A 27,905-nucleotide genomic window follows, 5' to 3' on the forward strand; every position below is an offset into this window, starting at 1 on the left:
TCAGTATATCCCTCCCCAGAAGGGGTGAGGGAGAGTCTGGCACAATAAGAAACTCTTGAGAAAACAGCATAGAGTCCCAGTTGCAGCTTAAAGGATGACTGACATAATAATGTTTGGCTCATCCAGACAATCCCATTATGGTAGTAGATCAGGAGGAAAGCAGGCCAGGGGCTTCAGTGAGCACAGCGAAAGTTGCCCCAGTGTCCAAAAGAAATCGACTGATTGACGCCCCACAGTTACTAATATCCGGGTTTCCTCAGGTGTAATTAGAAAGGGAGCTTGTGTCAGGACCCCCAGTCACCTTCAGTCCTGATTGTCTTGAGAGTCTGACCTCAGGGGCCTACACCTTGGAGGGCAGTCTCTTCTCCAGTGGGGTCCTTTGCAGACTGGACATGGAGCCAGGGGTGGCTTAGATGCCTGCAGGCAATCCCCCTTGAGATGCCCCTCCTTTCCACAGTAATAACAAGTCCATCCCTTTTCACCTGGGTTCCTCTAGACATTTTTCTCAGGCTGTTTCAGAGCAGATCTAACAGACATTATTGGGGATTCAGTCTTTTGCCTGGTTCTTTTTAGCCTCTTATTTTGCTTCTTATATTCTCTACCATAATATACCATCTGAGCCAGCGGTAACACTTTTTCTAAAGACTGGTTTGGTCCAAACACCTGTTTTTGTAATTTATGGCAGATATCTGGAGCTGCTTGAGTGAGAAATCTATCTTTTAAGAGTATTCCTCCTTCTGCACTTTCAAGATCAAAATCAGTAAACTTGTGGAGAGCCTCCCATAGTCTATCTAGGAATTTACCAGGAGTTTCCTTATCTCCCTGTTCTATATCAACCAACTTAGCATAGTCTAAAGCCTTAGTGTGTGCTTGCTTAAGTTCTTCAAGAATACATCCAGCAAAGCGGCTCTGTTATTGGAACCACTTGGTTCCCAGTAGGAAGGAGGGCTATTTTGTGTTCCCTCTTTCCCCTTGTCTCACGTTCAGGTCATTCATCTCCAAAAGTAGTAGCTTCCCCCAAAACATGAGTTTTTGACCAAGTAAGGTCATAAGGTAAAGTTAGTCCTGTAAAGTCTTCTATGTACTTTTTGGATCCTCTAAATAGTCTCGACTGCAACTGGGACTGTGTGAAATTCTACCGAGACTGAGGCAACCCCTCCTAGAAGGGTGCCCTGAATCTCAGCCTGTTCAGTTGGGATGCCAAATGAAGAGGTAAAGTTAGAGAACAGCAGGGAGCTGAAGCTTTCACACCCATATCTGTACCCTTAGGACATAAGTCTGGCATGTCTCACAGAGAGATAAATAACAATTCAAAAGGCACTTCTATCCATTTCCTTTATTTTCTACAGACCCAGTCTAGTTGTAAAACAGTAATAATTGAGATCCTTCAACAGATCAGCATTCCCCATCTTCCAAAGGATACTGTTGCCATTCTGTATCACAGAAGAAGTTCAGGAATGTCTTTTTAAACTCTAGGGATCAAATTTGTTCCCGATTTTTTTTTTAAAATATATATTAAAAGAATGGCTTTGGAACTGCGAGCTCCCATCTGTAAGAGAAAAAAATGGCATCCACAGCTGTGGCTTTTTTCCACCTGAAGTGTCCCTCCCTACTCTAGGTGGGGATGTAGACAGACTCTCCACCAAAGCTTTCCTTCCCTGGTCAGACTTAGTCTGTCCCTTACCAATGGAGGCGCCATACTCATTCATCCCTCCCGGTTCTACCACTGAGGTGGGGTGGAGATGCACCGGGGACAGACCTGATGGCACCTCACATTGATTTAGTTCCTTACCACCAACACCTTTGTTTGATTTACCCTTTTCCTCTGATACCACTCAGGGTGGAGCAGAGTAGCTTTTTGGAATGCCTCCCAAGCTAGTACTACCAGGGGGAGCGTCCATCTTTCATGTGCCCGTGCACATTCCTGAGTACAGTCCTGACTGCTGTAGAAGCGGTGAGTCATAAGAGGATGAACAACGACCCAGATGTCCCTTCTGAGTGTCACCACACCAGTATATGTGATAGCAAAAGAGGTGTGGATGGTTGGCCAGAGAAGAAAGTGATTTTTTCCTCAAGAAACTAGGGCCAATCGTTCAAGTTCATTTCCACAGCTTTGCAAAAGAAATATCTAAGGAGTTGAGACAGAAGCCATTAGAAAGCCTTCTCTGGCCTGCTAAGAGCTAGCACTACCAAAGGAAGAAGCCCATTGTACTTCCAATCTGACCAGATCCCGCAATTCCTGATCTGTGTCTTCAAAAACCTCATGGTCACCAGCAGTGCTCCTACCCACATAGATCAGAGGCACAGCTGTGACAAAGACTCACTTTCAGGTCACTGGCGCCTGAGGCAGGCAGTCAAGAGAGTGACTTCTAGCCTGAGAGACATTCCTGGAACTAGAGTTCTGTGTCACTCCCAAACGTGATCCTATAACTTTCTAGAACGGTTTGCCTAGTCTAGCAAGACTAAGTGCTACATACAGGGAGTCTAAGTAAAAGCACACAGTAACAGCATGGATCACAAGACCCTTGAAAGTCTATGATCCAACTGATTAGGTTAGTAGTTCTAATTCCCTAGGCAATTACAAAATGGTCAAAGAGACCTGGAAAAAGTGACCAGGACCGAAGGGAAAGTTCGGTCCACACACTTTGCCCGTCTCTGGCTGCTCCCCTCGCAGGGACACTGGGTGTCTCTTGGCATTGGCAGGTCGGTATAAAGCCCTGACAAGGCGCCCCTTTTGAGGCTGCCTTCAGTCATTTCAAGGCACTGCAAAACCACAAAGCAGGGCTCATCACATGCTTTGCACAGGATGTGTCATTCATTCACACAAGCACACCGTGGAGTTAGTAAAGTAAAGCAGAAAACATGAATACTGAGAAAGCAGAGAGGCTAGAGTTCTGAGTGATCTTACCTTGTCCTGAGGATCCCGGATGAGCCCCCAAGATGATAGTTTACAATGAACGATGTCAGATTCATGATCTCAGAAGAAGATTTAGCTTTGGGACCAGGGACCAGGTTTGGTCATTCAAGAGCTCTTGTTTAGCAGAGTTTTATTAAAGGGACAGAGAAAAGTTCTGACACAGACATTAGAAGGGGGACAGAGAATGCCCTCCTAGCTAGTCTTCAGATCAGATCAGATCAGTTGCTCAGTCGTGTCTGACTCTTTGCGACCCCATGAATCACAGCACGCCAGGCCTCCCTGTCCATCACCAACTCCCGGAATTCACCCAGACTCACGTCCATCGAGTCAGCGATGCCATCCAGCCATCTCATCCTCTGTTTTCCCCTTCTCCTCCTGCCCCCAATCCCTCCCAGCATCAGAGTCTTTGCCAATGAGTCAACTCTTCGCATGAGGTGGCCAAAGTACTGGAGTTTCAGCTTCAGCATCATTCATTCCAAAGAAATCCCAGGGCTGATCTCCTTCAGAATGGACTGGTTGGATCTCCTTGCAGTCCAAGGGACTCTCAAGAGTCTTCTCCAACACCACAGTTCAAAAGCATCAATTCTTTGGTGCTCAGCCTTCTTCACAGTCAACTCTCACATCCATACATGACCACAGGAAAAATCATGGCCTTGACTAGACGAACGTTTGTTGGCAAAGTAATGTCTCTGCTTTTGAATATGCTATCTAGGTTGTTCATAACTTTCCTTCCAAGGAGTAAGCGTCTTTTAATTTCATGGCTGCAGTCACCATCTGTAGTGATTTTGGAGCCCAGAAAAATAAAGTCTGACACTGTTTCCACGTTTCCCCATCTATTTCCCATGAAGTGGTGGGACTGGATGCCATGATCTTCGTTTTCTGAATGTTGAGCTTTAAGCCAACTTTTTCACTCTCCACTTTCACTTTCATCAAGAGGCTTTTGAGTTCCTCTTCACTTTCTGCCATAAGGGTGGTGTCATCTGCATATCTGAGGTTATTGATATTTCTCCTGGCAATCTTGATTCCAGTTTGTGTTTCTTCCAGTCCAGTGTTTCTCATGATGTACTCTGCATATAAGTTAAATAAACAGAGTGACAATATACAGCCTTGACATACTCCTTTTCCTATTTGGAACCAGTCTGTTGTTCCATGTCCAGTTCTAACTATTGCTTCCTGACCTGCATACAAATTTATCAAGAGGCAGATCAGGCGGTCTGGTATTCCCATCTCTTGAAGAATTTTCCACAGTTTATTGTGATCCACACAGTCAAAGGCTTTGGCATAGTCAATAAAGCAGAAATAGATGTTTTTCTGGAACTCTCTTGCTTTTTCTATGATCCAGCGGATGTTGGCAATTTGATCTCTGGTTCCTCTGCCTTTTCTAAAACCAGCTTGAACATTAGGAAGTTCACGGTTCACATATTGCTGAAGCCTGGCTTGGAGAATTTTGAGCATTATTTTACTAGCATGTTAGATGAGTGCAATTGTGCTGTAGTTTGAGCATTCTTTGGCATTGCCTTTCTTTGGGATTGGAATGAAAACTGCCCTTTTCCAGTCCTGTGGCCACTGCTGAGTTTTCCAAATTTGCTGGCATATTGAGTGCAGCACTTTCACAGCATCATCTTTCTAGCTAGTCTTATCAAGGCCTTATATACTTTTTCAGACCCACTCCCACATCATACATTTTAAATTAACAAGATTAGGATGAACAATAGAAAGATCTTACCAGACCCACTTCCATAATATGCATTTTAAGATGACAGGATTACTCAGAAGGTTCTTGTTGAGAAACACATCCTCGAGCAAGATACATTGTTATATTGAATAAGACAAAGTAATGTAGTAAAGAACGTTTGTCCTTTTCTCCTTGAGAGCCCCAGACCCCTTTCTCCTTATCAAGAGCTCCGGACCCCTTTCTCCTTCTCAGGAATGCTGGACTTCTTATCAACCTACCTAGGAATTGACTCTCTCAGGACCATGCATGAAAGATCAATCAGTTGAGTCACTCAGTCATGTCTGACTCTTTGTGATCCCATGGACTGCAGCACACCAGGCTTCCCTGTCCATCACCAACTCCTGGAGCTTGCTCAAATCCATGTCCATTGAGTCAGTGATGCCATCCAACCATCTCATCTGTCATCCCTTTCTTCTCCTGCCTTCAATCTTTCCCAGCATCATGGTCTTTTCCAATGAGTCAGTTCTTCACTTTCTGCCATAAGAGTGGTGTCATCTGCATATCTGAGGTTATTTATATTTCTCCCAGCAATCTTAATTCCAGTTTGTGTTTCATCCAGCCCAGCATTTCTCATGAGGTACTCTGCATATAAGTTAAATAAGCAGAGTGACAATAATACAGCCTTGACGTACTCTTTTCCCAATTTGGAACCAGTCTGTTGTTCTGTGTCCAGTTCTAATGGTTGTTTCTTGACCTGCATACAGATTTCTCAGGAGACAGGTCAGGTGGTCTGGTATTCACATCTCTTGAAGAATTTTCCACAGTTAATTGTGATCCACACAGTCAAAGGCTTTGGCATAATCAATAAAGCAGAAGCAGATGTTTTTCTGGAATTCTCTTGCCTATGATCCAACGGCTGTTGGCAATTTGATCTCTAGTTCCTCTGCCTTTTCTAAATTCAGCTTGAACACCTGGAAGTTCAGAGTTCACATACTGTTGAAGCCTGGCTTTGAGAATTTTGAGCATTACTTTGCTAGCATGTGAGATGAGTGCAATTGTGCACTAGTTTGAACATTCTTTGCCATTGCCCTTTGGGATTGGAATGGAAACTGATCTTTTCCAGGTCAGTGACCCCAAGGAACAGTGACCCCACAAGAAACTGAAGAGTGTCCAGGAGTCTCTGGAGGGGGTGTGGGTTCCCTGTAGCCTGCTGCAGGGTCGGGGGCACTGAGTATAGCAGTGCATGCACAGGACCTTTGGAAGGAGATCACCATTACCTTCATTACCTCCACCATAGTTTGGTCTCAGATCAAACAATGGGGAGAGAACACAGCTCCACCCATCAACAGAAAATTGGATTAAAGATTTACTGAGAATGGCCCTGCCCATCAGAAGGAGACCCAGTTTCCCCCTCAGTCAATCTCTCCCATCAGGAAGCTTCCATAAGCCTCTTATCCTTCTCCATTAGAGGGCAAACAGAATGAAATCCACAATCGCAGAATCACCTGAAGGCCAGGTGAAACACCAACTGCAAATATTTCATTTCTAATAGTAAAAGATAAACTGAAGCTTATTTGAAGTTTTAAGAATTCATTTGAACAAAATTTCATTTGAATTGGGCAGCACCACACAGGAAGTGGTTAGGAGACGCCACCCACAGGAGCTGCAGAAGTGAGTGCAGAAGCCGAGCAAGAAGAGTAGGGACTGCCTCATGGTTAAAGCCAAGCTTGCTGATTGGGATTAGTCATCCTTAAGTTTCTATTTTCCAACTTTGAGGCATTTAGAGGCTTAGATTCTGGTTAGTTTACTTGGGCACCGGAGCACTGAACCACCTCAGCCAAAGGGCCTCCTTTGATTAATGTAGCAGTGACCAAGTTCCATGCTGATGGTGATGTGCCTGAAGAATCTCTTTAAAAACCACTGGCCCCTGGATGAAGAAGAAGGTCCTACTATATAGCACCGAGAACCATATTCAATAGCCTATGATAAACCATAATAGAAAAGAATATTTTTAAAAGAATATATATATGTGTGCATAACTGAATCACTTTGCTATATAACAGATATTAACATTGTAAATCAACTATACTTCAATTTTTAAAAAACAACTAAAAATTAAAAAAAAAAAGAACCACTGTCCTAGACCAAGGGGGCTTCCTGGGGTCAGTCTTTTAGCCCCAGACTTCCTCCGAGTTGCAGACTGTCAGGCACAATGTGTCACACTGGGTGTGCTGTTGGTGGTGGTGGTGCTTGGTTGCTAAGTTGGGTCTGACTCTTTTTCGACCCCATGGACTGTAGTCTGCCAGGCACCTCTGTCCAAGGGATTTGCCAGACAAGAATACTGAAGTTGATTGCCATTTCCTTTCCAAGGGATCTTCCTGACCAGGGATTGAACTCGCATCTCCTGCATTGGCAGGCAGATTGTTTACCTACCACTGAGCCAGGAGGGAGGCCAACTGGGCGTGTAGATAATGTAACAAACTAAACCTGCTGTTCCAAATATTATTTTCATTCGGGTGTGGTAAAACTTCACCATAACAGGATAAGCAAGGTCGGAAATTTTTAAAGAGCTAAAATGTGCCTTTGCACTTAGTCTGGGTTGCTGAAATAACCGAGAAGAGCCTGCCAGCAGCTGGTGGGGACTCTGGAATCTCTGGGGACCCTGGAAAATCACCTTGGAACCAGGAACTTGGGGGGCCCACGCCCTCTGGTGGTGGCTTTTGCTTTATCATGACATAGACGCTGAAATTCTGGCTCCTATTGCCCTTAGGAAACTTGAAAAAAGCACAGGGCTGTGTCAAGGAAGAAAAAAAAAAAAAAAAATGGACTTAGTAAAGTAGCCCCCATCTCGTGTAGTAGATATCATACAAATAAGCTGCCCTTATTTTTCACTGGTGCAAAATTTTTAAAAACATTCTTATTAGGCAGTGTGTGTGTGTGTGTGTGTGTGTGTGTGTGTGTGTGTGTGTTTAATTTATATGTTAGGACAGAATGAAAATACAAGTAATTTAAATTGAAAACGCTCGGTTTCATGTCGCTAAAACAAACGGAAAATTTTACAGAAACCGTGTCTGCATCAATTTAGACTCCAATTTGGAAATCTTTTCAGAATAATCTAATTGTGTATTTCTACGTTGAATAAAGGAGTTCTGTTCAATTCTTTCTGTCGTTGAAGGCTCTGGATAAGGGACCAAAGGCTAAGGACAGTAAAACAGGTGCCAGAGACCCAGGGATCCTATAAAGGGAAGGGAGGTCTGAGGCGCTAAGACTGCGCAGCTGGTTTTGCAGGTGAAGTAAAGTGCATGGACCCAGGAGAGCAGGGACTTGCCGGGAAAGAGCCCTGGGCACTTGAGAGAATATGCGGGCTCCCCTCCCGTCTGTTTCTGGTCACTTCCACCAGCTCCCCTGAGACCCCCTGGAGAGACGTGTCTCCTTAAAACTGAGCACCCAGAGGAGGCCTCTTAATCTTCTAGGGTGGGGCGGGGACGTGGGTCCCACACTGGACATGTGATCTGTGGGCATAAACACACAAATCTTATTAAATTGGGAGGGGGAGCTCTGATGCTATGTGCATTTGTGCATATTAGCCCTCTGCTGTCAAATCTTTTGTGAACTGGTATTGAATTTCAGCTTCTTAAATAATAAATTAGTATTTGCCCTTTCCTGACAAGTTTGTTAACATAAGATTTCTGTCCTTGCCTTCTTGATCCACTTCTCACTGTGGCGGCTTGCAAAACGTATTCAGTCCAAATATATATACTTGAAAATTCAAAGATGTGGATGGATGAACATTTCATGAAATGGATTAAATTTCTGTTGATGCCTTGAGCTGGGTACCGCATGCAGTGACGTGACCGTCAGGAAGAGGGCGCCGTGGTATCGCGTTTAGTCGTGTGCTGTCTGGAGAATTCCTGAGTGGTCGCTGTGAGGATTTACAAAGGAAAATATAATAGCAACGTTTGATGGTCCTTTTACACTCCACTTCTCCTTAAAACGCTGCTGAGATTAGGAAGTGACAGCTTCAGAGCTACTGTTGTCTAGAACTAAAAGGAGTTTGGTTTATACCTGTCAGCCCTCTGATGTTTTTCTATTGAGGCTGATTAGTTTTGAAGAATGCTTTTCAACCACTTCATCAAAACGCTCCTTAGATTAAAAAAAGACCCACTTTTTAAGCGTTTTTTTTCCCCCCACTCAAAGCCAACTTTACAACGGAAGGTTGATTTGTTATGAATATTTTGTTACTGAAGGTATTGGAATACTTGAAACATTTAAGGAAATTTGAACATATAAAGCTGCCCTTGTGCACCATCCCGCACTTCTTATCTTTTTATATTAAATACTGAGGTAATCCAAGAAATAGTTATTAAATCACGAAATGCTGTTCCCAAATGAATAACGTTCTAGTCCATAATCACACAATATTTAGATTAATATCACAATAAATCAATAAAATAACACAATGAAATTTCAAAAACAATCTTTCACACCTGTGATGTGAAGTTATGATAAAAAGACCTGAAATCTTCTCATTTCAATGCTGATTAATTAAAAATAGATTCTATAGATAGATTGAAGCATTTAGATTTCCCCTAGTTTCATTACTAAGATTTCTCCATTACTTACTTAGAATAATAAAGAAAATATAGTTTGATGAGGAGTCCAAGATTAGGTTAACTGGCTCTAACAGACCCTGAATGGGAAACGCTGTGATGACTAACTGGCCAGTAAGAGAGGAATGGGCTTCCCAGCTGGCTGAGTGGTAAAGAATCTGCCTGAGATGCAGAAGACTTTGGTTCAGTCCCTGGCTTGGGAAGATTCCCCTAGAGAAGGAAATGGCAACTCACTCCAGTATTCTTGCCTGGAAAATCCCATGGACAGAGGAGCCTGGCGGGCTACAGTCCATGTGGTCACAAACATATGGTCATATGACATTGATGTTCAGAGACCGGAAGGGAAGTCAGGAGGTTTCATTTGCTTCTGTCAGGAATTGCACTTGACAGTGAGGAGCAGGATCCTGAGAAGTAGTGGCTCAGACAGGACTTTATTTCCCTCACATATGCGTGGCAGCCAGAGGTGAGCTGTGGCTGATGGGCTGAGGTCTCTCTAATTCTCAAGAGTTTTTCTCAAGGTTGCAAAATGACTATTAGGACTTCTATCATTAATTGGGAATTCCAGGCAGCAAAGAAAAGAAAATGTAGGAGAAAGGGGCAATTCCTGTGTCAGGAGGGCAAAAACTCAGCATCCCAGTAGATAGCCACTCACCTCTCACTCATAGGAAACAGTCCATGTCACCTCTGCCAGGAAGGTGGGAAAGAAGCTTTACCTACCTAGCATGGTGCCAGCCCTCGCGGGCTTAGTCTGTTCGTAAAGGAAAAGGAGAGGATCGTGTCTCCCCACCCCTCTCTGCCTCTGAGGGGGATGAGTCACCTGGGCCTGGAGAGACTGAGGCTCACTCGTGTCTCAGAGCTGGTGGCAGATTCAGGGCTTTATGGGGCTTTATGACATGCAAGGTGGGCCGGGCAAGGAGTGTGACTGTGAAGGTCTAAGGATTCTGCTTTAGGAAGAGCATAATAAATAAAAAATGTAAGGATTCATAGCAGCACTATTTGCAATAGCCAAGATATGAAAACAACCTAAATGCCCATCAACAGATGAATAAAGATGTGACATAAATATATATATACATATATATATATGGAAATATTCTGTATACATGGAATACTGCTCAGCCATAAAAAGAATGTAATAATGCCATTTGCAGTAACATAAATGGAACTAGAGTTATCATACTAAGTGAAGTCAGAGAAAGATAAATACCATATGATATCACTTATATGTAGTATCTAAAAAATGATACAAATGAACCTATTTACAAAACAGAAATAGACTCATAGACATAGAAATTAATTTTATAGTTACCAAAGAGGAAAGAGGAGGCGAGAATAAATTAGGAGTTTTGGAGTAATATATACACACTACTATATATACAATAAATAATCAACAAGGACTTACTGTATAGCACAGGGAACTATACTCAATATTTTATAATAACCTATAATAGGAAGAATCTGAAAAAGAATATATATTAAATATAATATATATAATATTATGCATATATATATATATATCTGAATTAGTTTGCTTATATCTAACACAACAATGTAAATCAACTATACTTCAATTTTTTAAAAAACAATGCAAACAATCATGAGTTGCTAAAAAATAAATAAAATAAAATAAAAAATCATGGTCTAATAAGATCATAATGATTTGATTTTCCTATAGAAATATGTGAAGAAAAGTAAAGATCAAATCCTAACATGGTAATGAAGTGATACTGTAACTGTCAAGGCATTAAAATGTTGTTTGATAGTAAAAATGTCATCTGATGGCCTGTTACTTCAAAATAAATCATGGACATGTTCCTTCATATACGCCTTGACTTCCTTCCTGCTATAAAAGTGGCAGCCCTCCCCCTCTCACTGACTAAGAAACGGCCCTCGACTTTCTGAGGGGTGCGCCTCAGGGACAGCAACTGTGACAATGGTGGCAGCAGAAAAGCAAGACTGTGCTGAAAGGGGCTGCAGCTGATTTTCTTCCATTGCTTGGAGGATAAAATTTGTCTTCTAGGAGGAGAGTTGTGACAGATGTTGACTCTCTCATAGATAAAATTCAGCCATTCAAATACTTGGTAAATTTACACACTTAAGAATGCAACATTCACATGCATTAATATATGATATTTGCTTTTCTCTTTCTAACTTACTTCCCTTTGTATAACAGACTCTAGGTCCACGTTAGGTCCAAATGACCCAAATGACTCTAGGTCCAAATGACCCAATTTAGTTCCCTGTTATGGCTGAGTAATATTTCATTGTATAGATGTACCACATCTTTTTTATCCATTAATTTGTCTGTGGACATTTAGCTTGCTTCCATATCCTGGACATTGTAAACAGTGCTACAGTGAATATTGGGGTATATGTGGAATCTAGAAGAAAGGAACAGATAAGCCCACATGCAGGGCAGGAATGGAGACCCAGACGCACAGACTGGAGCTGTGGGCATGGTGGCAGGGTGGGGTGGATTGGGAGATTGGAACTAGCACATATACGCTACTGTGTGTCAAACAGCTAGTGGAGAGCTGCTATGCACCACAGGGAGCTCAAGTCAGGGCTCCATGATGACCCACAGGGGTGGGATGAGACACGGAAGGGGGAGAGAGGTCCCAGAGGAAGGCGATCAATGTATACATACAACTGATGCACTTCCTTGTGCAGCAGAAACTAACAACATTGTGAAGCAACTATACTCCAATTTAAAAAAGAGAGTGCAACACTGTGTCAGGGTATGTACTATCTAAGGGGAGACTATGTATGACTGCTTATAACCTAGGGCCACAGAAAAGTAATATAGGAACTTGAGCTGAAATGTTTTTGAAAATTGTATAATATTAAAATTGTCCCCTTCCTGTTACAGAAAAGGAAACTACAAGGAACTACTTATTTGGAGAATAGGAAAATATTTTTGTTTTTGTTTTACTATGTACTTTTTAAGTTATAACTCCACAGTTTATGATTGTAGATCTTTTCAAACATGAAGATTTGTTTGAATATTTTAGTGTCATCTAAAATGGCAACTATGTAATGGTTTCTCTCCATTCATGACCTAGGCCTGGGATACAAATGGGGAGCAAAATTTCCTGGTTGGAGATTCAATTGTGTGTAATTGGTTTGTGATTGCAGTGGGAGAAATTGCAGATGACCACAAGCGAAAGGAGGAAAATCTTCTGCTCTGTCACTTTCCACGTCATTGCCATCACCTGCGTGGTCTGGTCCTTGTATGTGCTGATAGATCGGACGGCAGAGGAGATCAAGCAGGGTAATGATAACGGTAAGAGTCTGTCTCCTTTCTCTTTCTGGCTTGAATCCTGGGACATCACCCAAGGATGTGCAGTGGAGCTGTTTCCCAGAGCACCTGTGCATAGCAGCACCTGTACCGGCAGCTGAGTCTCCTCCAGCTCCCTAACTGATGAATACTCTGACCGTAAAGCACTGACCAAAGTAAGATTTATCAAGTCCACCTTATCAGGGGAGAAATCCATAGATGCCACACACCACTTTAAGCTATTCAGGAGCTCATAAAGATCAGATTCTGCCCTGTGTGAAAAGACAAACAACTGTAAAAATAGAATGTTTTTCCTTTTATTTAATTCAATCTACTCATGGCTTCTTGTAACACACGAATAAGAGGGCAGTTAGTAGAGACTGTGTTACAGCCCATTAATTAGCACCCTATAATCTTATAGAGTGGGTTAACACTACAGTTTGACATTTTTACCACACTAAGTTTGATAGTGAAGGATGATATCAAGTCTGAAGAAAGATGTTTTAAAATCATTGCAGCATAGTCTAACATTTTAAATGGTTAGGTCGTTCAAAACAGGAGCAGAAATAACTTGCTTATCTTCACCTGTGAAGGGACCCAGTTCTGTTTCTCAACAGGCTCTGCTGGCTTTAGCCGGTAGCCTAAATCATAGCTGGTAAAAGACAGGGATGCTCCCCAGCCTCCTCCAGGGGGAGATATGTATATCATATGTAAAACCAGGGGTGAATTTGGAAGGAGATGGTGTTCAGATGATAGCGCTGTAAGTTTACGCCTCCTTCAAAAAAAGAAGTGACAGAGAAAAAGATGAGAGGCAGTAGGAGTAGGAAGGAAGGAGGAAAAGAATCTTTAAAAGGAGAGGTTTCTTTCTTCTGTGTTTCTCTGTCTGGGCCAAAGGGGAAAAGGAGTCCCCTTCTTGTGCTCCTGGTGCTGCTTCTCATCAGAACAGGGCTGAGATCGAAAGGACCAGGACCCCAGAGCCCCCAGGAGGTGGGGTGTGTAGCCAGAGTGTGTGTGCTACAGGGAATTGGCAGGGCAGGGGGCGGGCAGGGACATGCTGGGTCAGAGGACAAATGGGGGTGGTATTTTGTACATCAGTGTTAACTCATGTGTATACAATTTATATTAAACTACGTTGTTTAGAGCTGTATTGTTTCAGATATGATGGACTTTCAAATATCTATCATATCTCTACTAAGTCAGAGTAGACATTTTTTTGTGTGTGCTGTCACTTCAGTTGTGACTGACTCTTTGTGACCCCATGGACCATAACCCACCAGGCTCCTCTGCTCATGGGACTTTCCAGGCAAGAATATTGGAGTGGGTTGCCATTTCCTCCTCCAGGAGATCTTCCCAAACCAGACATGGAAGTCTTTTATGCTTCCTGCATTGGAAGGCAGCTTCTTTACCACTAGGGCCACCTGGGAAGCTTGAGACATTTCTTTGAACTTTTAATTTTATATTGGGAATATATAGATGATTAACAATGTTGTGATAGTTTCAGGTGGACAGAAAAGATACTCAGCCATACATATACATGTATCCATTCTCCCCCCAATTCCCCTCCCACCCAGGGTGCCACGAAACACTGAACAGAGTTCCCTGTGATATACAATGAGTCCTTGTTGGTTATCCATTTTAAATATAGCAGTGTGTATGTGACTTTCCCAAACTCCCTAACTATCCTTTCTCCCCATCGCTCCCCTCAGAGAAAATTTATTTAAGCCCATGTCCTCCATGGTTGCCGGCACTGGCCGTGCTGCAGACCTTGCAGTTGTGTGTGTGTGCTAGAACAGAGGCGCGCTCCGTCCCTGCACCACCTCGCCTTCCCCAGCCCCCCGCCTCAGGGACGGAGGGCTTCCTCGTGGGCCAGAGCAGACCTGCAGCTGGACAGAAGCTGGCCTGAAGTCTGACTCAGGGTCCACTGTCGCAGCCTGTGGGGCTCCCCCTGGGGTCCCCCAGCCACAAGGAAGGGGAAGGAGATGAACAGGATGACTCTCATGTCATCCACATGCAGATTGCTCAGAAATTCTCTCAACTCATTTATTCAATCCCACTTCTGACACATGTGAGCGGATAGTGTTTGTTTATTTCCCGTGACCCATGTCTCCTGTTTTTGTCCCTCTTGAGTCCTCCTGGGTGTCCTTTTGTCCCCAGATGTTGTTTCTACGCTGGTAATGCCCTTCCCCTAATCTCCAACCAGACATCTGCCTGCCTCCCGACTTATCCATTTAAAGGTCTCCCAGGCACCCAGACTAGTGTGTCCAAACTCCTAACCCTTCCACCACTTCCCACTCTGACCACTATGGCAAAGACACTGCTGCTGCTGCTGCTAAGTCGCTTCAGTCGTGTCCGACTCTGTGCGACCCCATGGACTGCAGCCCACAAGGCTCCTCCACCCATGGGATTTTCCAGGCAAGAGTACTGGAGTGGGGTGCCATCGCCTTCTCCAAAAGACACTGCTAACCCTCACTAACAAAATGCAACCCAGCTTTCATTGCTGTCTCCTCCCCTTCACTTCCAGTTTACATCAATCACCAAGTCCTATTTATTTAGTCTGCCCCACAAGCCTCTGAAATCTGTTGGTTTCTCTCCCTCCTCACTGCTACCACCCATGTAGTAGCATCTCTTTTACTCGAAGACTGCAACTGCTCCTTGCAAGACTTTCTCTAGTTTGCCCACCTTCAATACATGTCCAGAAACATAATCACAGCAAGTTCAAAACATAAATCTGACCACATTCTGTCCCTGTTTATCCATGATTCTCAAAACACACCCTGGATTCTGGGAAGGAGCTATGCTGACCCCATGGCCTGGATGAAGCCAGCCTTGCTGAACACTGGTTCACCCCCAGACCCTGCTCTGCTCCTCTGTCTTGGGGACACATTTCCTCCCAGCTTTTCGTGTCCACCCTGCACACCAATTCTCATGCTCATGTGTCATCACACACTTCCTTGTCCCTTAAGTTGACCTTAAATTTCACTCCCTCCCAGAAACCCAGATCAGCTCCCTGAGATAGAATAACTGCTACTACCTCAGCAACTCTCAAAATGTGGTCCCCAAGCCCACAGCATGAACGTCACCTGAGTGCTTGTTAGAAAGGCAGACTCCTGCCTCTCCCCACCCTGGGCCTGTGACTCAGAGATTCTGAGGGTGGAGCCCAGCAAGGTGTGTGCTCTCTGAACACGGGGAACACGTGCTCCTGAGCATCCTGTACCACCCCAGCCTGGCTGCCCATCGAATCACCTGTGCACCATCTGCACCACCACAAAGCGTCGAGCTCTATTCCCAGAGGTTTACACATAATTAGCCCTTACGTGATCCTCTTGTGCAGTCAGGCTGAGAAACTCTGCCCCCAGGAGACTTCCCACACCCTGTTGTGATTGCACTTTTAATAGTCTGAGTTTTGACTGGGTCAGGCCATGTCTGTCTTGCTCACCAGCACAGCCCAGGTGCTGAGCGCTGTATCTGGAGACCAGCAAGGGAGCCAGTCAATGTAGGAGGGTGAATTCTTTGTATACAAGCTTTTCTACTTTTTTTCTTTTCTTTAGACTTTTTCTGCAAAATATTTTTTTCCTTTTCTCAGTTCTGGGTAGATGCAGGATTTCATACCACAGTTTCCAGTGGACTATCACCCAGGGTTATCAGCCATTATTTCCCAACAGAAAATGCTGCATGGTAATCAAAGATCAGCTTTCCAACACCTGTATCTATCAATATTTATACACATGGTATATAAGGTCAGTTGTCTACCATATACTTGTAAACATTATTTTCAGTTTCTTAAAAGCAAGTGAAAATGAGATAGCTTTTATCTTTGGTGTTCAGATTTTTTGAATTAGGAAGCAAGATCTTTATCATGAACCAGACTCCGTAGTTATTCCTACAGAGTCACTAGCTAGAGGGACAGTAATTTCAAGTGGGACTGAGGTGACTTTTGTAAAAGTTTTTTTTTTTTTTTGTAAAAGGCTCTCTGTATTTGTGTTCAAATTGTATGTAATGCCTGACTTCCTAAAGTGCACATTATCAGGTGGTGTAGACATCTTTGTGAGTTGTTATTAATCTTCCTTTGGCTTTGGAACTGTGAGAACTGATCCTGAACTGGCTTTTAAAGTTTTGGGGGAAAAAACTGCATAATTTAAAAGTCAAAATACTTAAAATCCATCTTGAAAACCTTCAAAAACCTTTGAAGAAGAACAAATTGCCTTTCTTTAACCAGAATGGAAGTTGAATATAAAACAACAACACCTTCTGAGCTGTAATAACAAGAATGTCAGGAAAAAGTCTTTTGTATGTTGAGTGACTGTCCTTTTAGCTTAAATATGCATCATGCTCCAGATTCCTCTCTTTCTATTTCCTGTGATGAAAAAGGCAAAAACAAAAATACATGGTACTTGAAACTTTAATATCCTAAATTATCCATGTTGTCAACTCTAATTTGGGGGAACAATTACTCCCCCTGCCTTATCTTTACATATTCTAGAAGAATGCTTCAGGGTACTACTATCTGTGTGCTGAAAACAAATCACAAAAATAAGGCCAAGAAAATGAAGCAATTCACGTTATCTATGAAAGAGATTGTAGGTGGAGAGTTAAGGCTGCTCTAGGACCATTTAAATGCATAGAAATGAGGGAGTAGTGTAGCAAATTGATTTTGTTTACATCTGACTCCCTCACAAGCCTCCAAGAACATCCAGGGTTGGACTGCACCTCCCTGCTGGCTGTTAACATCTGCTTTGAGAGCATCTTAAAAATCACTTCCCTGCCATCCATATAATATTTTCCTTTTTGACACTGTTGTTTAAACATACCTTTTTAACGGAACTATACATGCTGTTTTGTTAATGACCTCAAAGTGGTAAACGCCTACTTGGGCTAATGATTGGAAGGCCCGCCACAGTCTACTTCTGACTTGGTCATGGACTAGTTATCATGAATAAAATAATCACTCTAAAGCTTACTTTTTCTCATTTGTTGACTAAGTTGGACTGACTATCCTCCAATGTTTCTTTCTAGGATTTGTTTCTCAAAAACATAATGAGCTTGACCTTGCTCATTGATAATTGATAAATTATCAGATAAATTGAAACAAAGTGTTTATACAAATACTGCACATGTATCATCCATGTTTATTCACAGTCAATATTACCATTAAAACTAGTTAAGGAGAAGACTGTAAATATGTGAAATGGGCTATTTCCCTGTGCAAAATCCCTTCGTTCTTGAAGGAAACACCCTTTGTGAAGCCATTAACCATAATAAAGGAAATCTTAGTAAGATCTGATTTGTAAAGAAATTGAATATGAGTATGGGTTATTTGGAATCTGGTTGTTTCTTAGCCAGGAAAAGGGGGGCTTCTGAGAGTGAAAATAAGGAAATGGTGACTGTAAAGGAGATGAAAGAGACAGCCGGTGGCAGTGATCCTGTTGGTGGAAAAACTCTAGTCTTAGGTTCCTGAGGGTAAATGCCCTCCAACCCAACCTGTCTTCTGATCCTGCCTCATTGGAAGATGCAGTGAAGAAGATCTGGGCAATTTTTTTATGCAAAAAAAAATTACAGATTTTACTCTTCCATCATGTTTACTCCTTCGTTCAATCTCTGTAAATACAGTTACTTTTACCTGGACTTCCTAGTTTCCCTCTCTGGCTTGCTAGAAAAATCTCACCTTAGATACAGAACATATGATGAGCTGAATGGTCAATGTACTTTTCTTTGTCTGAAGTGCTTTTACTCGCTCTTCAAATACCAGTCTCTTTACAAAACTGTGTACTGATTTCTATGGTTCTGGTAGCACTGCACTTTCAGGCAGAATGCAACGTTTTGGTTCATCTAAGTCTAATTTGTGAAGTCTTCAATGCCATATCACAGGACAAATCTAAAGTCTTTCCTGGAAAACCGACTGGCATGTCTATTGTTTTGGGATGGCGTGGATGTTGTTGCAGCCTTCAAGTATCATGTCACACATATGCAATTATCAAAATGGTGAAAGAAGTTATTTTGACAAGTGTGTATTTTATGACTTGAGAGTTTATTGCCCATTCTTGTAAGATTGACATGATGATATGGAAAGCAAATGAACTGATTGAAGGTATCTGAAGGGCAAGATTCCCATTTCCTTAGAAAATGATGGTTCACAGAATATCTGCTCCTCCAATTCTTGCTCAAGAATTTCCAGGCATCATCTCCTATCAATACTTAAGAGGTCAAGATGGGCAGAGAGTTGATTCCTAAGTCTCCAGGAACTCCTGAAGAAAGATCTCAAGCACAAAGGCGGAAGTAGAGATAAATCATAAATCCTTGAACTTCAGAGTAAAGAAGAGATGGTTGAATTGTTTGAAGCTGGATTTTCCAGATTCCTCTTCTGGACTGGCAAGTAGGGTCAACTTTGTGCTCTTGACAATTTTGAGTACATGCTCCAGCTTCAAAGAATTCTTTGGGTTACACAAGGGGTCCACTCTGAGCTTCCCTTCTTCACCTCCACCCTTCCTTACTGTGTACATTCTTTCCTCTTCACAGAAAACAGCATAGAACTGACTAGCCCAACACAACTGAATGGGAAGACAGTGTGCTGCCTCTCAACAAAAAGAAGCAAATGCATCTCACCAATGAAAACAACATCAAAAAATCCATTTAGCCCCATTTTGGCATCTTCTCTTAAGATATCCTTATCATGAGTTTTTAAAGATAAAATCCTATAATTGCTCAATAATATCAATAGTTTTTAAAGGAAACAAAAATCCTGCCCACTTAGTAAAAGGCAAAGAGAAAAATCAGCTGTCTCTGAAAGAAGGTGGCCATCTGGACAATGGGTTTGCACTCAAATGGCTTTGGCTCTGGGGTGGGGGATACTCTGTACTCTAAAGTTTGTCTAGAGAAATTATGGGAGCTTTGACTCCCCAGGAAAGTAAAAAGGAAGAATGACCTGAGTAGAGGAAATAGATTCAGAGATACCTTGTGAAGGAAAAGTACCGGGGTCAGGGTCTCCAAGGTCTGGCAGCTGGTTACTCCTGACCCTGACTCTCAGGCACGTCATGGACTCTGGCCACTGGGTCTGGGAGGAGAGGTGGGGCAAGAATGGAGTCTTCTTCAGCCTGTCCATCAATAGTGCCGCTTCACTTGCAAGGGAAGAAAGGCTGTCACTTTTGGTTATATTGGAAAGATTGAGGCACAGCTGTCAAAGTCAGAACTTTGATCATTAGAATGTTCATTCATCCTTGAAATGTCTACTGAGCAAGGCAGTGTGAAAAACACAGACCAAGAAGACGCAGATCTTGCATGTGTCAAGATAATGGCATCACAGAGAATAACTCACGTCAGTGACTCAGGCCATACGTGTAAGAAATAACGTGAAAGAGTGAGCACATCTATTTCCGGGTGGAAATGATTTCCCATTCAGGTTTGTGGGATAGGTAGACACACAGAAATGGAGAAGCAAAATCCTGAGAAAAGAAATATCATGGGCAGAGGCTCAGAGGGGAAAATATCCAAGCAGTTTTAACTTTCAGTGTGAATAGAAATCAGAGGGAAAGTGAGATGTCATGCATGGGGATTTCCCTAAAAATGAGACAAAGCACATTTAATCTACAGCTTGCCTGTGGTTAACATTTTTCTAAACGAGGAGACTACTGCTCAATGGAACAGCTGAGAGCAAAAATCCTTCTAAATTTAAAGAACTCCAAGATGTTTAATTTGTATACTGAATCTTCCCTGCAAATTTCCAAATAAAGAAGTGTAAGTGATCATCTTCTGCAACAGGGCTTCTCAGCCTCAGCAGCACTGACATTTGGGACTAGGTAAACTACTTGCTGTGCTACACATTGCAGGCTGTTGACAGAGCAGCATTACAGACCTCGACTTACTAAGTCAGCAGCACCTGTGAGAGAGTCGTTTCCTAGGCAGGTTGATAAGGAGTCTAGGGGTCCCCAAGGAGAGAGCGGTCTGGAATTCTCAACGAGGAAGAAAGGACAAACTTTTTTTCTTTCTCCACATTCCTTAGGATTATATAACAATAATGTATCCTGCCTAAGGACAGTCTTTGGATTCAACCTTCTGTTATCTTAAAATGTTAATTATGGGAGTAGACCTGGTCTTTACAAGGACGTATCTTGCCTGAGGACATTGTTATCTTAAAATGTAAATTATGGGAGTAGGTCTGATGAGGTCTTTACAACCTCCAGATATTCTTTGGATTATATAACTTCATTGTTAACACTAGCAAGCGGGTACTCTTTCTGCCCCCTTCTGATGCCTATGTCAGAAGCTTTCTCTATCTCCTTTATACTTTAATAAAACTTTATTACACAAAAGCTCTGAGCGATCAAGCCTCGTCTCTGGCCCCAGATTGAATTCTTCTCCTCCGGGGGCCAAGAATCCCGGTGTATTCGCATGATTCAACAACCTTTCACCTGCTCAAGTGTTACCAGGTGGAACAATCCTCTCTAGACACTGCCCAGTGGCCCAGGGAACACAATCACACCCTCCCCTGCCCAGCCGGGAGATGCTGGTGCCCAGATTCACTGACTCAAGTCTGTTCTCCTGGCACAGACATGAGTGAAGAACAAGGCAAACCCGTCAGTGTGAGGCAAACAAGGCACAGTGTCCGTTTTGAAAGTATATGTAATTATTATATGCAGGATGCTTCCTGTAACTCTACTCACTGTTACAGGTAAATGAAGTCTGATCCCCTAGACTGTGGTTTCCAACCACCCTTCTATTTGACAGCCTCTCACACGACTGAAGGCAGATATATCCTCCACACCATTCTAATGTTGGCAAGATGTGGTCTCCTGACCATCATTTATTACACACTTATAATCATGCATGGCCTAAATACTGTTACAGCAAACTCTTTGTGAAAGAAAGTTCATTTCTAGTTATGATGATGGAAATTAAGATAAAACATTGATGCCTAAGAAAGAGATGGTTCTCAGTTACAAAATATAAGATGTATAAAACAAATGACTGAAACCCTAAATCTTATGCATGTCTGTACCCAGGAATTTCTTCTTTCTGGTGAGATGTAGCAGCTTCTGTGTCTCTCGCTTTTTTTTTTTTTTTTTTTAATTTTAAAGGTAATGCAGGTGGGGGCGGGGGCCTGTAGGTACAATCCCACACACAGCTTCTGTTACCTTAAGAGCATTAAGTCTGATTCTTTCACTCAGTATGTACACTATCCTTCCTTAAAGATTTCACTGTAAACAATAAGTGCTGAAGTCAAGTATCAAAATCCAGTGTAGTATCTGATGATCACAGTAGGTTCTTGATGGTAAGAGGAATGAGACATTAGTGGTAGGTGAGAGAAGTCATGTGCAATTTTAGCAATACTTTGAGAATACTTAAAGCAATTAAGTAGTTTTTGTTATTATTACTAGTTGTTAACAATATATTTCTGATTTATGTTAACAAGTGGGCATAATCCTTTAAGGGCTTCCCGGTGGCTCAGTGGTAAAGAATCCACCTGCAATGTAGGAGACATGGGTTCGATCCCTGGGTTGGGAAGATCCCCTGGAGAAGGAAATGGCTGCCAACTCTAGTACTGCCTGGGAAATCCCATGCATAGGACAGCCTGGTGGACTATATAGTCCATGGGGTCACAAAAAGATTCGGACACAACTTAGCAACTAAACAACAGCATGGTCCTTTGAAGGAACCATAGGGGGAAAAATAATCAAATCTATCAATAATGACTCAGTGATAACATTCTCTTTTCTTTGAAAGGTGTCCTCGAATGGCCATTTTGGACAAAGCTGGTTGTGGTGGCCATCGGCTTCACAGGAGGTCTGGTCTTCATGTATGTACAGTGCAAGGTCTACGTGCAGCTGTGGCGCAGGCTGAAGGCCTACAACCGCGTGATCTTCGTGCAGAACTGCCCGGACACAGCCAAGAGGGCGGAGAAGAACCGCTCTTGCACCGTGAGCATGGACACCAAGGACGCTGGGGCGGTGCCCGCGTTGCAGACAGGGCCCACCGCACGGCAACCCGCGGAGGCCGGCCCCACCGAGCTCATACCCGTGTGACGGGGCCAGCGGAGGCCTGCCACCCAGAGTCCAGCCTGTCACTACAGACGACAGAAGCGATCCTGAGTAGTCACCCTCTATCTTCTCTCCGCTTTCTGACCCATTTGTTCTTACTTTGCTCAAAAGGAAAGAAGAAAACACCAAATGACCAGGATCCCATGAAACAGTCTCAAGTGTAAAGAGGAAATGTGGAAGTTAGCTGGAAAATGATTTCTGGGACAATTAACCACTGGCGCAAGGGATGCTTTTAGGCAATGCGGAAAGCCTGAGTGGACAGACCCATGAGTCTTCACAGTAGCAGGGCAAGTTCCAGAATAAGGACTTGAGTTGAATGTGCGTTTCTTCTAGGGCCTCATGATGCTAACTCTCTCATCTGGAAATGACAAACGTATCTGGGTTTAAGCTTGAAATTGTCTGCATTATCCCTAAGGCACATCAGACACAAACTTGGAAGATGCATATTTTGATATTCATACTTTGACGGCTAACAGGTTTTTATGGCTGTAGTGGAGTACAGTTTGTTTTGACAGGTGTATGTTTTTAAAATAGATGCAAGACACATTTGAAGATATTAATACTTGAAATTATGTTTAAATCATGAAGAGTAGATTTTCAAAATATTTTGGGATTTAATTAGCTCTGTTAAATACCCAGAAGCGTTGTATACTCCACTTGGACCCTCTGAAACAGCACTGTCCAACAGAAATGTAATGTGAGCCACAAAGGCTGGCTACATACGTAAATTTAAAATCTTCTAGTAGCACCATTATAAAAAGCAAAAATACATAGGTGAATTTCGATAATGTTTTATTTAGCATTATATACCCAAGTTATCACTTCAATGTCATCATTATAAAAAATTGTTTAGTTATTTACATCTCCTTTTATGAACCAAGGCTTCCAAATCCAGTATGCATTTCATCCTTACAGGGAATCTCAATTCAAATCCACTGTATTGGACAGAGCAGCCCTAAAATTAGAGACAAAGCCTGTTTTAAAAGTTGAATCTTTCAAAACAGCACCTCATTCTTTTATTCAAAGTATCACAAATGTTACTTTACAAAGCACTAATCAAACGAAGTATCTTACTAAGGGTTAGATAAAGTTATTATTTTTTAAAGGGTAAAAAAACTATAAAGCAATCTACCCATGACAAAGTTTTGAAATTAACTTATTTGCTACTATGAAGCACTTATAATAGGGGAAATAAAAATTTAAGTCAAATGTACTTTCTTAAATCCACATAAGGTGTCAACTTGACAGATGAGTAGTTATGACCAAGCATTTAACCTGTATTTTAAAGAGCTGACAGTATTTCCCTTGCTCAACTGGGAAGCAAAAACATTCAACATTCTGTGATAAGTAATAAATTGAGTTGTTTAGGTTTGACAGATGAGTTGATTATTATATTCTTTGCATATTCATGTAAACCTGAAGCGTGAATACTGCAGTGAGCTAGATTAATGATTATAAATATAGTGGTCTGTCAAAGAGAGATGTCTTACATGAAACAAGGTGATTTATCTTTGCTAGCTGTTGTTATTATTGTGAAAAGGCAACCATGATGGCATAGAACCAAAGCATGGGTTTCGCATTGCACAAATCTGGGTATCACATTGATGTACTTTGTAACTGTCAGTGTGCTTCTTCCTCACAGGTTACCGTAGGAAAAAGGAAAGAGAAATAAACTTTTACTGACGAGAAGGATGATATTATATTAATAGTGGCTGACACTGAGTCCAAATAGTACCAGTTCTTAGAAATACAGCAAAGGTCAACAGCGTCAACTTTGTGTGTGCATGTGGTGTGTGTGTGTTCCTGTATATACAAGAGAAAAACGTCAAAGTGTCAGTCGGGCAGCAAACAAGAGGTTTTTTAAAGCTCATTTTTCTTAAAACTTGTTGAATGAAGGCACAGGAAAAAAACAGAAAACTTGAGGCAACTAAACTGGCAACTAAACTAAAACTTCTGCACAAATAAAAACATAGTGGTGTAATTAAAAATATATGAAGCTTAAACTGGACTTTGTATTAACTTGTTAATTTCCATCTTCAAGGTTTAAGACATATACATTCATGGATAATGAAGCTTTGGGTGACTTAACCATGGCACTTCACCCAAGGGACTAAACGTGATTCATTTCTTCTGCTAACTTTCCTAAACAGTTTACTAATCCATGTCTACTGAGGTTTAGCAACGGCAACAGTTTCACAAGTTCCTGAGGGAACAAAGTCATCACCAGCAAACAAAGAACTGTTGAGCTCTCTGTCCTCTGCTCTGTAAGGGAAAGGATTATTTACACCAAAAATATCATTTAAATTCTGTCCAAACTTTAGAAAGATAGGTAAGTGTATGGCTCATAGCACAGTGGAAGATGATTGGCTCACATGAGGCCTGGTTTATTTAGGGGCACACTGAACACTAGAATGAAAAATAAAGATAAGCATTACTGTATTAATGGTAAAAGAGGACACGGCGTTTTAAAACCACATGTACATTCTCAAAATTAACTTGAATAGGCTTTGACTTTCTTGAAATGACAAAATATAGAGCTCTCTAACAGGATAAAAGTCAGCATTATTCTGCTATTCTTTTATAAACCCTGAACTCTCGAATTTAAATTCTTAAAGAGTTTTCTCATAATGGCTGCTGAAGGTTCAAACAACTGAAATAACTGTGTATTTAAAACCTAGTGTTGACTGTGTTCTTTCATACTGTGTGGCGATGGTCTCTGACCTTTCAGTGACTGGGTGTGGCTTTGTGAAAATACTTCTGTGGACTGGATATACCCTTCAAAAAGAAAAACTGCTCTCTGGAATGCTCTTCAGTTTTTTGAAGCATGTTTACCTGCTTATGTAAGAAATAAAATGGAATTGAAACAAAGGACTTAAATTGAAGAATAAATTGATAGTTCTACTAAAACCTTGGCTTTTTATAATCATGACTGTGGTATTACCATTGCCATTTATACTGTTAATTTTTTTTTAAAGATCTGTCACTTTTATTGTATAAGCTCAAGTATTAAGTTGTAAAGAAATGCAATCCATATTTTTTTTTTTAAAAAGTGAAGCCCAAAAGGAAATTAAGCTTAAGTACAAATGAAACAAAAATGTTCCCATCAATTTGGGATATAAAACAATGGAGAAACTGAAGGAAGACAGGTGTACACAGTAAAGGAGTCTTCTAAATGCTGCAGGATTATATCTCATCCTGAGCTGCTGTTCATGGGATTACAGTCCCAGAGAGACAGCTGCATAGTTAATCTGTTTTGCAAAAGGTCCCTGAACCATCTATATATTTTGACTGGAAAACTAGACTATTAGAGCAATGGCATCACTAACATATTCTAATTGTCATGGAGGTGAGGTGGGGCAGTGTTTCATTTGCCTGACACAGTTCACCTTTCCTTTCATGCCAATTAATATTTTGGAACAAAGTAGAGCTCTTCAAACTTAACATTGTCATTATTGTAGTTGTCATATCATTGTGCAGGACTTACATTTTAATTAAGAAAGACGGAAACCAATTTCCTTTCATGTCAGCCCAAAGGTGCTATTTTACATATCAATACAGTTGAGAGGAAGTACTGTTCTTTTGGGCTGCAGTGTTTCCTCCACATCTGAAGAAAGCCCATTTGAAACTGCATTAAAACAAATGAAAAACATTAACTGTGTGCAATTTTGGGGACTGAGCATTTGTACTTTTTTTGGTTTTTCCTAATTCTCTTGCATTAACAATTTACTGTTTTGTGAAATATGCGTACTAAGACAAATTAAGGAAAACAAATAATTCCCTGTGAAAAAAGACTTTGTATATTAAATAAGTGACCCAAACTTTTGTTGTGATTTATTTTTTGCCTAACTTACCTGAATTTCTTCAGATCTGTATCTGTAACATTCAAACAGCCTTGAGTTCTTAAGATTCTGCAATGGTCTGGGTTTTTAAGCAGCGTCTGAACATAATTTTAAGGCCAACATAGGTTAACATATGGCATTTTAGAAAGGATTAAATAGGTGCATTAATAAGAGAAAACCAATGAAAATAATCTACACAGACTTTCAAACTGTTTTAAAGAAAAAAAAATTAAGAAAAATCAGAATGTAATCCAGAAAAAGATTCTCTGATGAATAAGGCTTGGATATACAAAAGAATGTAACAGTATTTTCCTACCCAGAGGTAATAAAAACTAAAAGAGGGACTCTAATTCAAACCTAAGAGGGTTAGTGATCAGTGAAGAAAACATCCCCCCTGAAGCTCCAACTTTTAAGCCTGAATTCAGGGTCTAATTGGATGCGTTCATTCTTCTGTCCAAACTGAACATGTGCATTTGTCTTCTCAGCCTCCCAAATTACAACAAACAAACCTAGATCATAAATCATTGTCACTGTGTGTTTAGCTAGTGACCTAAACCGGGAGCTGTGACAGAGATACCAAGGGCAGCAAGGATGGGGTAGGCTCCTTAACCCAGGGAAATGGCAGGGCAGGAAGCAGAGTCCTGAACAAGACACGGCAGCAAGATCCAGCCAGGGGGGAAACAAGTCTGTGCTAGAGTTTAAGACAGTTCACCCCTTACAGAAGTACCCAAGGAAAGATGAACAGAGGTGCCAGCTCCTCGGGAGTCTTGCCCCAAAGGGAAGGCACAGGAAGAAAAGGGGCACATGATGCAGTAACACTGCATAAGGCGGGGGCACCCTGTTGCCGAGAAGCCAGGACCATGGTGCAGCAAAGCCGTTTCACAGCCTGCAGCCACAGCGGACTGAGAAGGGAGTCTCACAGTGGAAAATAAGGGGGCAAACATGTAGTGCCCTGTGGGAGCTCCGCACAGTACCCCACGCCCTCCTGTTCAAGAAGACCACATAGCACTCTTCTGAGGCTCAGGAACGCCATGAGCCAGCCTGGCCTCAGAGGACACACACGGTCATCAGGGGGCCAGCACCAAGCTGTCCCCACCTGGGACATGGCTTGGCCACCCTAGGGGAGGACAGGCAGACAGTGCGTCTGAAACGAGGCCAGCCCAGGGCATGTGGAGAGGACGGCGGCAATCAGAGCACCTCAGGCCTCTCTAGCCATGGTGGTTGTTTAGTCTGGCCATGGTGCAGAATGTGGATTTCATTCCAAACATGCTGGATGTCAATGTAGGTTCATTAGTTATAACACGTGTACCATCTGGTGGTGGATGTTGGTAAGGCAGAGGCTATGCATGTGGGGCTAGGGAGTACATGGGAAATCTCTTACTTTCCTCTTGATTTTAATGTGAACCTAAAATTATTTTGGGATCAAGAATAAAATCACACCCTATCAAAAAAACATGCCAAAGAGGACACCCATTTAATCTTCTGTCCTGAAGCATAAGGACTACAAGAGTAGAAAACGCTATTTAAGGTGAACAGAGTCCCAGAGAGAGACCAATGTC

At 42.0% G+C, this 27,905-nt stretch overlaps 1 protein-coding gene across 3 annotated transcripts in view; it reads left to right on the forward strand.

Moving 5' to 3' along the window:
* MARCH1 (membrane associated ring-CH-type finger 1) overlaps positions 1-26,325 on the forward strand; it is a 1,103,404-nt gene extending 1,077,079 nt beyond the window's left edge. For all 3 annotated transcript variants that reach the window (XM_027543679.1, XM_027543680.1, XM_027543678.1), the window contains 2 exons: positions 12,338-12,485; positions 22,194-26,325. In XM_027543679.1, coding sequence (XP_027399480.1) covers positions 12,338-12,485; positions 22,194-22,492 — 447 coding nt within the window. In that variant the 3' untranslated portion in view covers positions 22,493-26,325. The remainder of the gene's footprint in view (positions 1-12,337; positions 12,486-22,193) is intronic.
* Positions 26,326-27,905: the final 1,580 nt, after the last annotated feature.

Source organism: Bos indicus x Bos taurus, chromosome 6 (genome assembly GCF_003369695.1).
Source record: "Bos indicus x Bos taurus breed Angus x Brahman F1 hybrid chromosome 6, Bos_hybrid_MaternalHap_v2.0, whole genome shotgun sequence".
Classification (NCBI taxonomy): domain Eukaryota; kingdom Metazoa; phylum Chordata; class Mammalia; order Artiodactyla; family Bovidae; genus Bos; species Bos indicus x Bos taurus.